Genomic DNA, 12356 nt, shown 5'->3' with positions numbered 1-12356 from the left:
TATTCACTCTGACGGACCAGCAGTCTTCGACTGTGCGCCAGAAGCCCAAGAGTCGCGTCTCGCCGGGATTGTAGTAGCAAAGGAACGAATGAAGTTCCATTGGCGAGTGGAATGCAGGAAACACACCGGCAAAGAATCTGCAGATCCTATGTGTACAGAATCAAGCCTTGAGTGGATGGCTAGGTATGTCTAGGTGGCCGTGGAATCTAGAGGTGAGGTCGTCGGGACCCACGTGACCGATATTGTCCACGACTCCACGACTCCACGCTGCAACTCTCTGGATCCTGAACACCACCTTTCGTATCAAGACCTCGATCTCGCCACCCAGTGTTAGGTCACTAGCTTCGCACGTTGTATCTGTGAATCCCTTGGCCTCACGACTGACAAAGAATGCCGCATGTGGCGAGCGTGGCGGAACCTGGTTACACGAGGCGACGCGAGGCCGCACCTGTAAGGGCCAAGGTGTCATCTTGGTCGTACTCTACCACACAGCCCCCTGCGATGAGGCAAGCGGTTCGAATTGCTCCTTTCTGGGCATCCACCTCTTTCGCAACTCATTCGCTCGCTACGCAAAGCCAAGAGCGTGGCCTCGGCAGTGAGGCCTGTAACCAGATCACCACTTGGCCAGCCGGCCCTGCTAGAGCAAAGCCCGATGGCGCTCTTTCTGAATAATACAAAGTACGAAGGATTATTAGGTGACCTGTAGACCAGGCTCTACCGACCGTGGCAAAGAAATGCTCCACGCGGAGACGGCCCGCAAAGGTTCCCGATATCCGACAAGAATGGCAGTGCGGTACAGCCCGTGCAAGCATAACTTCTTTCAGAACCGGACCGGCCTCCAGAGCTGAGCCATGTGTTACAAAGCACAGGCGGCTTCTTACAGTCTTGCCGAGGCTAGGTCGCTTGCACCGGAACGCATGAGCCGGACGGACTGTCCAACTTTGTTCAAGCACAATGGTCTAGCTCGTACTCGCAAACCAATCCAAGCCAAACTTGAGTGGCAAATAAACATGATGCCAAATTCCAGGGAATAGGTGAACTAGTTCACTGGTTCACTCCGCACATCTCCCGTATGCACGTTACACGCGTCTTGATTCTAGACAACCGTGTCTCTCGCAATGGCGAAGTCTTGGGTTATACAGCACCCGTCATAGTCGTCGCCTCTTTGCTCGTGCCACTGTCAGAAAAGATCTCATCTTGCTTTGGGATCTCTGCTCAACTCCCTAGACGAGGTTTGAGGTCCATGCATCTGAATGGTTGTTCGCTCGCCATGGTGCAACCGCGAGGACGGCATGTCTCAAATACATATTCAATCCGTCGCCTGCACCAACAAAACAGTCTCAAACTGCCTTCTACGGCGGCCTGTCTCAAAGAAACGATGTCTGTGGGAAAGGTGAGGGTTTTCGTACCTATCGACTCCTTCGCCAAAAACTTCGACTCTGATATCAAAAGACCAGACCCCGTTCTACCTTGCTCATCAATTCCAGGCCGACTTTTCGTTCAAATCACGGCTGAGGTTTCATCTTATCGTCGCTTCCCTGCCGCCCGCACCTGCCGTTGAGCGTTTGAACTACCCGGAGACCAGCACCTGCCGTTTGCCTCGCCACAGCAACAAAGCACCAAACACGTCTCTCCCAACCTGGACGGACAAGACACCAACATCACCCACTCTGCTTCAGTTCTGATACGCCATACCGATCTCCTCCTACTCAAGCCTGCACCTATCGACAACCAAATACTAAGACGCTTTCGACACCACAAGAACAAGCATGGCAAATGACTATCCGGCGTCGCTTCCCTACCCTAACCCCTCTCTTGGTCAGATGGCGACCCTAGAGGAGGGAGGCGGGAGAGGCCGACCCTCGACAGCCATCTCTGGGATACAAAAGCATTCTGTTACCGGACCACAGCAGGTGGTGCTCGTATTATCGTGCGAACCCATTGTCCTAGGGTGACTGGCTTGGTACTAACAGCATCTAGTTTGCTCACTGGACTACTCTTCTCCAGCCTCGATACCTCGATCGTATCAACGTCACTCGTCACCGTCTCACAAGACTTGAACGACTTTGTCAACGCGCCATGGATCGTTCTGGCGTATCTTCTGACATACATGGGTATGAATCCAACTTGTGGTACGGAAGAGGTATCTGACAAGCGTCACAGGGTTCGCTGTTTGCATTTCAAAGCTCAGCGACATTTACGGACGGCGAAACATGCTCGTGATATCGTGGGTGTTCTTCGTGGCCTTTTCACAAGGGTGCGGATCAGCAACCAGCATGACAGCACTGTGAGTATGGTGTTCCCCTGCGCGTTGAACCTGACTGACAAAGACTAGAATCGTCTGCCGAGCTTTTCAGGGGATGGGAGCTTCCGGTCTCTACAGCCTGACACAGATCGGGCTGGTCGAGGTTGGTCCATCACACCGGCCCAGTCTAATTGGAGCCATGGTCGGCGCTACTCTCGCAGTTGCATTCGTGCTTGGGCCCATAATCGGTGGTGCCATTTCCCAGCTCTCGGACTGGAGATGGTTGTTCAACATCAAGTAAGTGTCTGGCTAAATCTGAAGGTCGTGGCTAATCCGTGTAGCGTTCCCTTTGGGTTAGTGACAATCTTGTGCATAACAAACTTTTGGCCGCAAGAGGACGTTGCCAACTTTTTTTCTTGGAAGGCATTCACAAGCATCGACTTCATCGGCAGTGCGACGCTGTTGACCAGCTCTGGATTCCTCGTGTTTGCCGTTCAACAAGCAGGATCGCAAACGTTTGAATGGAAAAGCCCAGAAATCATTTCGGCCCTTGCTATCTCCGGAGTTAGCTGGGTCGTGTTTGTCTGGTGGGAGGTACTTCTTGCGACGAAGGAGTATCGTCGAATTGAACCGATCTTTCCAATTCGGCTAATGCTTCGTCGAGTCTATTCTTCAGGCCTTCTGTAAGTCCATCCTTCGCGCTCCTCTCCGATTCCTGCTTATTTGACTTTAGTGTGACCATGTTCACCGGATTCCCTTACATCTCTCTTTCGATTGTGATCCCAGAGCGGTTCCAGATTGTCAATCGAGAAGGCGTCTTGATGGCAGGCCTACATATCCTCCCTTTGCTAGGCGCCTGCGCGATCGGGTCATTTTTGGGCGGTGCGATATCCAGCAAGAAAAACAACACCTCAATTACCCTATTCGGGGCATCGTGTTTGCAGCTCCTTGGAGTCGGTTTGATGTCGATGCTATCAGGCCCTGATGCAAGCGTCAAAGCCCAATATGGGTTTCAAGTTATTTTCGGATTGGGTGTTGGCCTCTCTTTCTCCGCCGCGACGATCATGACGAGCATCCTGGCCGCAGAGCGCAGCGAACTTGCCTCTGCCCAAGGCGCAGTTTCGCAAACCAGGGTACTAGGTGGCTGCATTGGACTATCGATATGCACAGTCATATTCAATGCCCACGTCAACCAATATCTAGGAGATCACTTGACCCCGGAGCAGCTCCAAGACCTCCACCGTTCGCCACTCTCGAGCCTCGACCTTCCGCTGGATCTTCAAGACCTGATAAGGCATGTGTATGCGGGTGCTTTTGCGGAAGAACTCAAAGTCATGATGCTAGTTTGCGCCGTCATGGTTGTCATCGCCGTATTCACCTTAGAGCGCCACCCTGCTCCGCTCGAAAGACTTACGACTTGGCACAAGGATGATATCCCATCCCGTCGGGGAAGCGATTCTGGAACTGAGATGACTGATATCACACGCGACAGTGCTCCCGTCTAGTCGTGTTTTTTCTTTCGATATTCCACCTCGAAATATTCTCTACGAACCTCTAACTCGGGCGGCAAATATGCGATACTTTCCCGGCGTTTGTAGCACAAACCGGCGTTACTGTATTAATTTTTGGGGGACTGGTCATAACTGGAGCATTTCTTTTTTGTATTCTGGACAGGAGGCTTTCTATAGTATTCAGCCCGTGGTGTGATCGAGATATTGCAGGCATTAGACTCGAAATAAACCAGGGCTTTTTTTTTTCATGTCCATGCGGATTTGTGACCCTCCTGCTTACCTATCGGATAGACAAGGAATTCGTACGCCATGATGAATTACATGATTATCAATAATTTTCATGGCAAATGTTCCTTTGCAAGACGAAGTCAAACCAAACCGGGATTCAACCCCATCTTGGGAAATGAACCGACTGATCGGCTAGCTAGACATCATCAGGGTGGTTGCACATCGGCTCAGAGGGATCATGTTGGCATTTTCTGAGCGACTCAGAGTTTGTGCGTCGTACACGGTCTCGGCCAGATCCAAGTTAGGCAGAGATGTAGCCGATTGTACACGGCGCCATTGTCCTCTTTGAGCGTCCACGAGACCATGATACGGCCAGTGTCATCGTTAGTCAAGGGGGTGTGAGATCCTGCGGAAGCATGGACGATCTCCGTGCGACAGTTGAGGTGTGGATGCACAACAGGAAGGATAGTGATTCACACATCGTCTCGCACTTTGCAAATGAGAGTCAGAATTATTTGTATAGGATTTGAGATAGACCAGCCATCTCAAACAGAACCTAATGAGATTACCCGATATATGTACCCATATCACATGTTTCGTTTGATAAAACAAAACTCCAATTTCGGGGGAATGTCAGCCCGAAACGCATTTAGCACACTCTGGTATCATGTTTGCACCCATTCCCAATTTCGCATTCGCTACCCGGGACCCTCAAGCCAATCTAGCCGTCATCACTCAAAGAAAGTCGTCAAGAAACAGATGTCGGATGGCTACTTTAGTAGCTTCCCTTGCGGGGCTTCCACTCTCGCTTCTTCTCTCGTCTCATCAGGCAGAACTGAGCGGTCCAGTAGATAGTCGCAGCAATCATGAACCCAGAGGAGACCCATGTCAGCGCAATGAACTTGGAGCCCGCGGACGCCGAGAGGCCGATGTCGTCACCGAGGTCGTTGATCTTGTCGGCGCCTTTGTGGGCCGCCACGGTTATAATAATACTGCCAACGGTGATGCATGTTGCCGCAAGAGCGGCGAGTGCCATGTTTGTAATAGCGACGCTGCGACGACCCGCTAGGAAGAAGCCTGCGATGCAGGCAAGCATGGCTAGGCCAGAGAAGCCGACGCCCAGTACGTAGAAGATGAAAAGGGCTAGTAGCGCCGAGTTGAGCACGTCGATGGCGTCGTCGATGGCGTCGGGCCATTTGAGGTCCTCGAGAGTGATGTTGACGGGGCCGGCGCTAAGCTCACGGTTGAGCATCTTGCTCAAGTTGAAGCGCTCTGCATCACCACATTGTCAGTTTCTCACAAGCGCCATGCATGGGTAGATACCAAGGGGTCTTACTAGCAGGGGGAGATTGGGTGCAGTCGGTGACGTTGAGGCCAGCGCCAGGGGACGTGGCGTTAGGCTTGAAGAGGCCCTCGCAGGCATCCATGACGTGGATGGAGTACCACTCAGAAATCCCCAGAGCGTCGGCCAGCTGGTCTGCGATTTCGCCGGTAATATCGTTGATCGCATCCTTGGCCTCGTCTTTGGCCTCGTCCCACTTGTCTTTGAAAGTATCCAGGATACCGCCATCGTCGTCACCGGAATTGCTGGGGGAGTTGCTGGAGGAATCGAGGATGTTGTGCCCTAGCATTGATGTGTTTACCTAGGAATTTAGTCAGTAGTCGGAAATACCTTGAAGCGGGACTGTCTCACTCTAGCAATCGCGAAGTCCTCCATAAATCCCTGGTCCTTGCCTGCGAAGAGACATAGGGTGGTGAGGATAAAGGCTACCAAGGATAGCACCAAGGGGAGGAAGACGAAGAATCGTGACAGCATGGCTGCGGTGGTCTGAGGTAGCGTTGGTGTTTCGGTTGGATTTTGGTGTATTTTCTTTTTTAGACGTAAATGAAAATTAAGGAATGAACAGACTCTAAAATAACCAAGCTTCTTTGCCTCTGTCGGGGAGGCACACGTCTAAATAGGCTCCCTCCCTTCTCCATGTATGATGATGCATGGCGGCCTGGAATGCAGTGATGTGCTGCACGCGCCAACGCTGGCCGACAAACAGGACCCAAGCAACGTCAGGGCCATCAGGGAATCGGCGCATGAGCGCATCGCCAAGGGTGCCCAAGCAGTAGCAGCAGCCGCGGGTGCGGGAATGCCAATCACGGTCGAAACAAAGCCTTCCAAGCCAGTGTCGTGTCGCCAATCATCCAGGATAGGACATGGAACAAACGGCGGTTGCGTCATGGGCCGGGGCTTTGTCTGAGGTGGCCGGAAAACCGGTTCTGCGAATGGACGGCGGCAAAGGAAACCAAGGTCGAGCCGGAGGTGGGGCCGATAGTGGGCCCGGGCTTAGCCGGGTGCGGGATGGCCAATCGACGCGCCCACACCGATCGTATTTGATGCAGAGCGCCTCCATTATTGCTGCTGCGCCTCTCTGAGGTGAAGATGGACAAAGTGCTTTGTTACGAGGAGATATTTTCCGCAATGATCAAGCTGGATCTCGGTGGGTTCGTTGCCGCGGCTGCACACCGCGTCAATCAGGGCTCCAAGGTTTCAACTGTTGCGAACCCACTGCATCCCGCATCGCCGCCAAGCACACCTCGCCCGATTTAGCAGAAATTTCCAGGCAAGCTCGATTTGGACTAATGGACAATGCTATTGTCCAGGATTGGTTGGATTCCTCCATGCGCAACCTAAACAGCAATGGCACGCCTGAAAACAAGCCCAATCTGGGCAAAGCCGCACGGGGGACCTTCAGAGTGACTATGACGATGACGGCATTGACGATCACCACCCTAGCCACCCTAGTCACATTAACCGGAGAGCAACTGAGATTTGCGAGTCCCTCGAGGAATTTGACCGTCACGCCTCTTCCCTCATGAATGGAAACCCAGGCTGGACTTATTTGAGTGTCATGTTGCGAACGGGACATTCTGTTCTGCTGACCCATGATGCCCCGAGCAAATGACCAAGCAAGCTAAATATCTCGTAATTATAAGGCTCTCGGATTGATATGTAAGACTGCACCCTCAAGGGCAGCCCGGCTACTATCTCCAAGAAGGCTGTGGAAATCAACCAGTCGTTCGATCATGTCTAATTCATCTCAGACAACTCCCCGCTCCCAGAATTTCCAACCTTGCCGATATTCCTGCACTCCCACTCCAACAAGTTGTTCGATACCTTGAGTACCGTCGGCATTTTCAAACCTTTCCTGGTCGATCTCTTCAGCACCCCCTCTATCACCGCGATTTCGGAACACAGCGGGCCACAGCACACCAACCCCGTCAGCGGATAGAAGAGTCTCATATGTCCGGAATCCTTCTGCCGTGAACTTCTGTTGCAGTTCTTTAAGGGTTCCATCTTTGACGTCCGGTCGGAAGAGTGTGATGGCACATCCACCGCCTCCAGCGCCAGTGAGTTTTGTCCAGCCAATATCAGCATGGTCCACGAGCTCGCAGATGCGCTCTAGACTGGGGTGGGAGACCCCCAATGAAATCAGGAACCCGTGGTTAATACGGATCAAAGTCCCCAATTGCTGGAGAGCTGCAGGCATGCCATCGCCATCAAAATCAGCGGACAAAATGAGATCCAGTGCAGACGTTGTGATTTGGCCAATTCCGTCCAAGATCAACCCTGTCACTTTAGGGTGATTCATCATCAACGATCTCACTTTCTCTACCTGCGCAGCTGTTGAGCGTGGTTGTCGTGTGTCAACGAGAAGCAGTGGTAGTTTGGGGAACTTGGTGAGGGGAGTGACGGATGGTGGTTCGGACCCGTTGCGTTGGAAAACCACGGCCTTTCCACCCGCAGAGACCGTATTGTCTACTCCACTGGGATCTCCGTGTATGCACAGCTCACCCACAAACGCCCAGCGATTAATGCGCTGAATCTGAACCTCTGCTTCATCGGGAGGCTGATCAGGGTGAGGTCCTACAAGGGTGCGCATCTGGAGGAGTAGGGCTGCACTCAAGCAGACGCATACACTGGAACTGCTACCCAACCCCGCGCCAATCGGAATAGTGGATCGAAGAGTATAGATGAATCCGGGGCTTTCCGGGGATCCTAAGGATAGGAAGAGGTAGAGAAAGGCGGTCGCTGAGTGCACATGAACTTTTCGTTGCTTCTCTGGAAGGTCCTTCGACACGGCCTCGGCATGCGGTCTAATGGCATCAAGCAATTCGGGGTCAAGTGAGGTAACGAGGGAATAATAAAATCTCTTTTTCGAAGGATGGTGAAAGATATCCCATGGTAAAGTGTCGATATCCCATGTATGATTCAATCCAACATCTCTGAAGTTCAGTGTGATGGTGTTGTGAGACTTGGATAGGGTGGTGACGAGGAGATAGGATCTGAGCGAGATGGCTGCGGCAATAGCTGGCTTGCCATACACAGCAGCATGTTCGCCATAGACAATGACTTTTCCCGGTGCCGACACCATGAAGGTGGGCGCCATTGGCGACGAAGCTTTTCTTTCCATGCTCCTGAATTGTGGAACTCACTGAGGGAGGATTTGGTGGTTAGGCTTGGTTGAAGCCTGATGAGCGGTGGGTGATGGAGGGCGTGGCTACTATCCAGGGTCCCACTCCCTAAACGACCTAGGGTTCCTTTTGCATCACGTGTTTGGAGACTTCTCCTAATTGAGATGAGTATAAAATGACGGTCTAAATAGATTCCTCGGCATTGTCCCTTTAAATGCGGTGAGGTTCCAGGCAGCCACTTTGCCTTGTAAGAGTTGCGTGGGACGAGCCAATCACTGAAACATCACGATTCGTCAAGGGGATAGATAGTCCGGCCGGCCAGCGACCAGGAATGGGCTGTCGAGTCCAGATTCAAGGACGAGGTTGAAGAACTAGCGATTCATGTTGATATCTCCGAGACCTCCGGGTTCGGAAATATAGTGCCTGGTCGCACACCGCCTAGTAAGGCACTACACTGCAGGTGACTGGGATTCCTGAAATCGCAACACGCACTAGTTAAACTTGGTGATCGTAACAGGGTACTATGAACGTACTCTGTCAATAAGTGATATTAGAAGATAAATAGCAAGCTCATTCGCATTATAAAATTGAATAATTTTCTAAGGTATAGATTTTGTATGAAATGTGCCGAGACTGACTTCAGTTCCCTTTACCGAACAGCACTACCAAATGCAATGCGTATGGTGTTATTAGCCTTCAGTCAAAATATCGAGTGAGAGGCTGACGTAAAATTGAACAGGTACTATTGGCAATATAATCAATGTCAATCTACTGACTCTGGGGTCTTTCAGCCGATATCGTATTCCTAACAGGTGGCTCATGCCAACCCCAAAGGGCTTAGATCCCAACGGTGGTTCTAGCCTGGACCTACAACGTTACAGGCCCAATTTGGAGTTGCAAAGCTGCCGTCCTTGCCGAGCAGAACCTTGTACACGATAGTAGCGTAAGAAAGCTTACATGGAAACGGGACCTCCGGGGATAGCCTCGGCTTGGGCTTCGTAACAAGCGTGGGCAGGGACTACCGATCGCAAGCACATGATCCTCGAGTACCGCTATTAAAGATGCTTTCTATGGACTGTTGGCGTCAATAGCATATGCACTCAGAGACAACGTCAAGTGTGTCGAGTCCACTGTCAGTATTAGAGGTAAATCTTACTACAGCTTGTATGCACGTCGGATTGAATGCGTGTCGATGAAGTGTCCATATCAGCTAGAAAATCACGTCGAATAGAATTAACCAGTACTGGTAAAACCGGTCAGGACGATAAGTTCACATTTCGCGTTAAATATTTCAAGGCATGCTGCTCAAGGAATACTCGGAAAGCTATCACAAGCTGACACACGGAACAAGGACAGCGACCGCCCAGAGTCCTGTAGACTTGTCCAAAATGATATTCTATTTCTCTTCTGATGTGGCTCTGGCTCTTATACAAAACGATATGGGTCGTTCAAGGCAGAATTATCCAACACCTCAGTTATCGGTACCGCCAATGACGGCGGGCTTGAAGAAGACGGTCAAGACACCCTCCACGCCCAGCGTCTTGACAAACGTCTTGAGGTCGTTGTGGGCTATGCATTCGTCGTCGTAGAACTTCATGTCGTCCATGCTGGCAAACTCCGTCTTGGACACGAGCGTGTAGCCCTGGGCGCGGGCGTCCTCTTCGGCGGGGCCAACGACCATGGATAGGATGTAGGGCTTTCCGTTCTGTTTCATCGTCACAGATTAGTAAATTGTTGGCAGGACGACTGGAGGAAGGACTGGAGATGGGTCACTCACCCTCTGCTGCTCGGCGCCCAGCGACTCGTACTGCTTGAGCAGCTTGGCCTGGTCATCCTTGCTGGGCATCTTGAACATGGTAACTCGGTGCACGCGGTCGGCCATCTTGACGGTAATTATATTCTGGGCAATTGATCTCGCAAGAAGTCCAATTCGTGGGGTATGAAGTCGGCCGGCACTTGGAATTGAAGGTCGAAGCAGCGTCGAAGCTCTCGGAAACAGCCGGGGGTTCATAAAAGCCGCGCGGGACAAGTCAACAAGTAAACAGCACGTGGGAATGCGGGGGCACGGGAGAGGGTTTTCAAAGATCGCGGTTGTATACGGTTCAAGAAGGGAAAAGGAAACTGAAAGATCACGCTGGGTCTTCTTCGTTGGATCGATTCCGCGCTCTCTCTTTGTAATCCGAGCCATGGAGAGGCGAGGCTAACCCCGCCCCCACCTCCTCGGGCATGCATCCTCCGATGCTCGGCCCCACACGAGCTTTGGTGTTCCGAGAGTTTACGCCGGTGAATACTCAAGAGCTTCGCAAAGCTTCTCGACGGACGAAAGTGGATAAACTAGTAGACGGAAAAATTCCGATAGCCCTTGCTGAACCGAATGAGAGCTTTTTTGCACTGAATTGGCAACTATGGCGCGCTGGATGCACCTATCTCAGCCCCGGAGAGAAGTCCATAAATCCTCCGTCATCCTCGAAACCTCAACCCTGCCTTTGGTCATGCTCCTACACGAAACAAGCACCATGTGAGCCCTGAACTTTGCTCAACTCACCCTCTTCCCTTCCGCAGGCTAAATCCAACTCCATCTAGGACCACCCGTACAACTCCCTCTCCTCCATCACAACATCCCGGTCCTCACCGCCCTTCCATCGCAGGCATGGCACCATCTCCAACCTCTCCCCCTGCGAGATGCTCAGGCCTTGGCCATACGTCTCCGCAAGCTTCGCCGCTGCCTGGATGACCTGCTCGCTGGGCTCCCAGATAACCACCTCACGCAACCCACACACCGACGCCTCGATCACTGCCGCCTCCAGAAGCGGCCGCACGCCCTCCTCCATCCCTTTACGACGTGCCACATACAGCCGTGCGATGCAGAGTCTCCGCGTGCGGTAGTCATGCACCCACCACGCCCAGGCCGGCTGTTTAACGTGGGAGCTCGCCCCGTGTCGTTGCTTGGCCAGCTCGCCCCGGCCAAGGTGTTGGCTGAGGAGTTGCGAACGCATCAGGTGCCAGCACTTCAATGGCTTGGTGGGAAGGATCTGGACGTGGACCTTGCGATCCCGGTGGCCCGAGAGGCGGAGCTTGCTGGTGTTCATGTCCGCATCAGAAAGTTCACAGACGTCCGTGTACCCAAGGAACTTGGCTCCCGGAACATGACTCCGTTCCTGGAGCTTCTTCATCTGACCAAGTGAAATGCGAAGCTGCGTCGCCGGGAGTGGCTTCCACCCCAGCCCCTGAAACAAATCCATGTAGACATCCCCGTATACCACACTGAACTCTGCATTCCCCAAATTGCCTCGGTCCATGTGGTCCTGCAGTTTCTTGAGCAGCAGCTTCGCCATGCCACGCATACGGTGCTCGGAGTGTGTGAAGACATTCGTGACGATAACAGCCCTGCTATTACGTGTGCCCTGGCCAGTCGTAGCAATGGCGTCTCGCATATAGGTCGTGCAGCTCGTAATGACGGCCATCGGATCTTCAGGCCTGCGAAGAATCCAGTGCGACGTGTTGCCCATGGAGGCCTCGGTGTCGGCAAGCTTCTCTTGGATGTCAAGGTAGGCAGCCTGTGACAGAGACCCTGCCCAGACTTGGGAGTTGTTCTGGAAGAGTTTCGTTATCTGGTCGTTTTCAGCACGCTCGAAGATGAGGCTCTCTGGAGTCACTCGAGCCATTGCTGCAACGGTAACCCCCAAGGTGGGTCGCTGACTGGGTGCTGACGGCGTGGTATCAGGTGGTGATGTGGTCGATGAGCACTTGAAGTCGAAAAAAGGTCTGACAGAGGAATGAGATATGATTCAAGGCTGTTGTATCTCGTTGGTGAGAAAAAGAGAACAGAAGATGAAGAATGAAGAATGAAGGTCGATAGTGCGGGCTTCCTTTTGTTGCTTCGGACTGTTTGCCAGTGGAGCTGTGAA

General features: G+C 52.4%; 5 protein-coding genes across 5 annotated transcripts; 1 reads left to right on the top strand and 4 right to left on the bottom strand.

Moving 5' to 3' along the window:
* Nucleotides 1–1746: 1746 nt before the first annotated feature.
* On the top strand, nucleotides 1747–4091 carry BGZ61DRAFT_586163 (major facilitator superfamily domain-containing protein). Its single transcript, XM_046256429.1, has 6 exons — nucleotides 1747–1930; nucleotides 1981–2114; nucleotides 2164–2287; nucleotides 2336–2542; nucleotides 2587–2928; nucleotides 2979–4091. Exons 1-6 carry the CDS (start codon nucleotides 1770–1772, stop codon nucleotides 3748–3750), a joined length of 1740 nt encoding a protein of 579 aa, XP_046107646.1. The 5' UTR covers nucleotides 1747–1769; the 3' UTR covers nucleotides 3751–4091.
* Nucleotides 4092–4483: 392 nt separating this feature from the next.
* Nucleotides 4484–5900, bottom strand: BGZ61DRAFT_446703 (actin cortical patch SUR7/pH-response regulator pali). The gene is made up of 3 exons (XM_046245237.1): nucleotides 5678–5900; nucleotides 5321–5627; nucleotides 4484–5256 (listed from the first exon to the last, which is right to left on the bottom strand). The coding sequence occupies exons 1-3, from the start codon at nucleotides 5798–5800 to the stop codon at nucleotides 4760–4762; spliced, it is 927 nt and encodes a 308-aa protein (XP_046107645.1). The 5' UTR covers nucleotides 5801–5900; the 3' UTR covers nucleotides 4484–4759.
* A 759-nt stretch (nucleotides 5901–6659) lies between these two features.
* BGZ61DRAFT_446701 (mevalonate kinase) lies at nucleotides 6660–8521 on the bottom strand. The gene has a single exon (XM_046245236.1). The coding sequence runs from the start codon at nucleotides 8445–8447 to the stop codon at nucleotides 7074–7076; it is 1374 nt and encodes a 457-aa protein (XP_046107644.1). The 5' UTR covers nucleotides 8448–8521; the 3' UTR covers nucleotides 6660–7073.
* Nucleotides 8522–9919: 1398 nt separating this feature from the next.
* BGZ61DRAFT_529785 (uncharacterized protein) lies at nucleotides 9920–10330 on the bottom strand (the record flags this gene model as incomplete). The annotated part of the gene is made up of 2 exons (XM_046253460.1): nucleotides 9920–10153; nucleotides 10226–10330. 2 exons carry the CDS (start codon nucleotides 10328–10330, stop codon nucleotides 9920–9922), a joined length of 339 nt encoding a protein of 112 aa, XP_046107643.1.
* Nucleotides 10331–10785: 455 nt separating this feature from the next.
* On the bottom strand, nucleotides 10786–12344 carry BGZ61DRAFT_446698 (uncharacterized protein). The gene has a single exon (XM_046245235.1). The coding sequence runs from the start codon at nucleotides 12111–12113 to the stop codon at nucleotides 11028–11030; it is 1086 nt and encodes a 361-aa protein (XP_046107642.1). The 5' UTR covers nucleotides 12114–12344; the 3' UTR covers nucleotides 10786–11027.
* Nucleotides 12345–12356: the final 12 nt, after the last annotated feature.

Source organism: Ilyonectria robusta, assembly GCF_021365365.1.
Source record: "Ilyonectria robusta strain PMI_751 chromosome Unknown BGZ61scaffold_5, whole genome shotgun sequence".
NCBI lineage: Eukaryota > Fungi > Ascomycota > Sordariomycetes > Hypocreales > Nectriaceae > Ilyonectria > Ilyonectria robusta.
Note: the sequence above shows the minus strand (reverse complement) of the source record. Positions and strands in the feature narration are given on the sequence as shown.

Excerpts from the sequence above, each read along its gene's own strand:
- BGZ61DRAFT_586163 (XM_046256429.1), top strand. The coding sequence starts at position 1,770 with ATGGCAAATGACTATCCGGCGTCGCTTCCCTACCCTAACCCCTCTCTT. Across the intron at positions 2,115-2,163 it reads GTATCTTCTGACATACATGG|GGTTCGCTGTTTGCATTTCA; the intron begins GTATGAATCCAA and ends CAAGCGTCACAG. Across the intron at positions 2,543-2,586 it reads AGATGGTTGTTCAACATCAA|CGTTCCCTTTGGGTTAGTGA; the intron begins GTAAGTGTCTGG and ends TAATCCGTGTAG.
- BGZ61DRAFT_446701 (XM_046245236.1), bottom strand. The coding sequence starts at position 8,447 with ATGGAAAGAAAAGCTTCGTCGCCAATGGCGCCCACCTTCATGGTGTCG.
- BGZ61DRAFT_446703 (XM_046245237.1), bottom strand. The coding sequence starts at position 5,800 with ATGCTGTCACGATTCTTCGTCTTCCTCCCCTTGGTGCTATCCTTGGTA. Across the intron at positions 5,628-5,677 it reads AGGACTTCGCGATTGCTAGA|GTAAACACATCAATGCTAGG; the intron begins GTGAGACAGTCC and ends CTAAATTCCTAG. Across the intron at positions 5,257-5,320 it reads CACCCAATCTCCCCCTGCTA|AGCGCTTCAACTTGAGCAAG; the intron begins GTAAGACCCCTT and ends GTGGTGATGCAG.
- BGZ61DRAFT_446698 (XM_046245235.1), bottom strand. The coding sequence starts at position 12,113 with ATGGCTCGAGTGACTCCAGAGAGCCTCATCTTCGAGCGTGCTGAAAAC.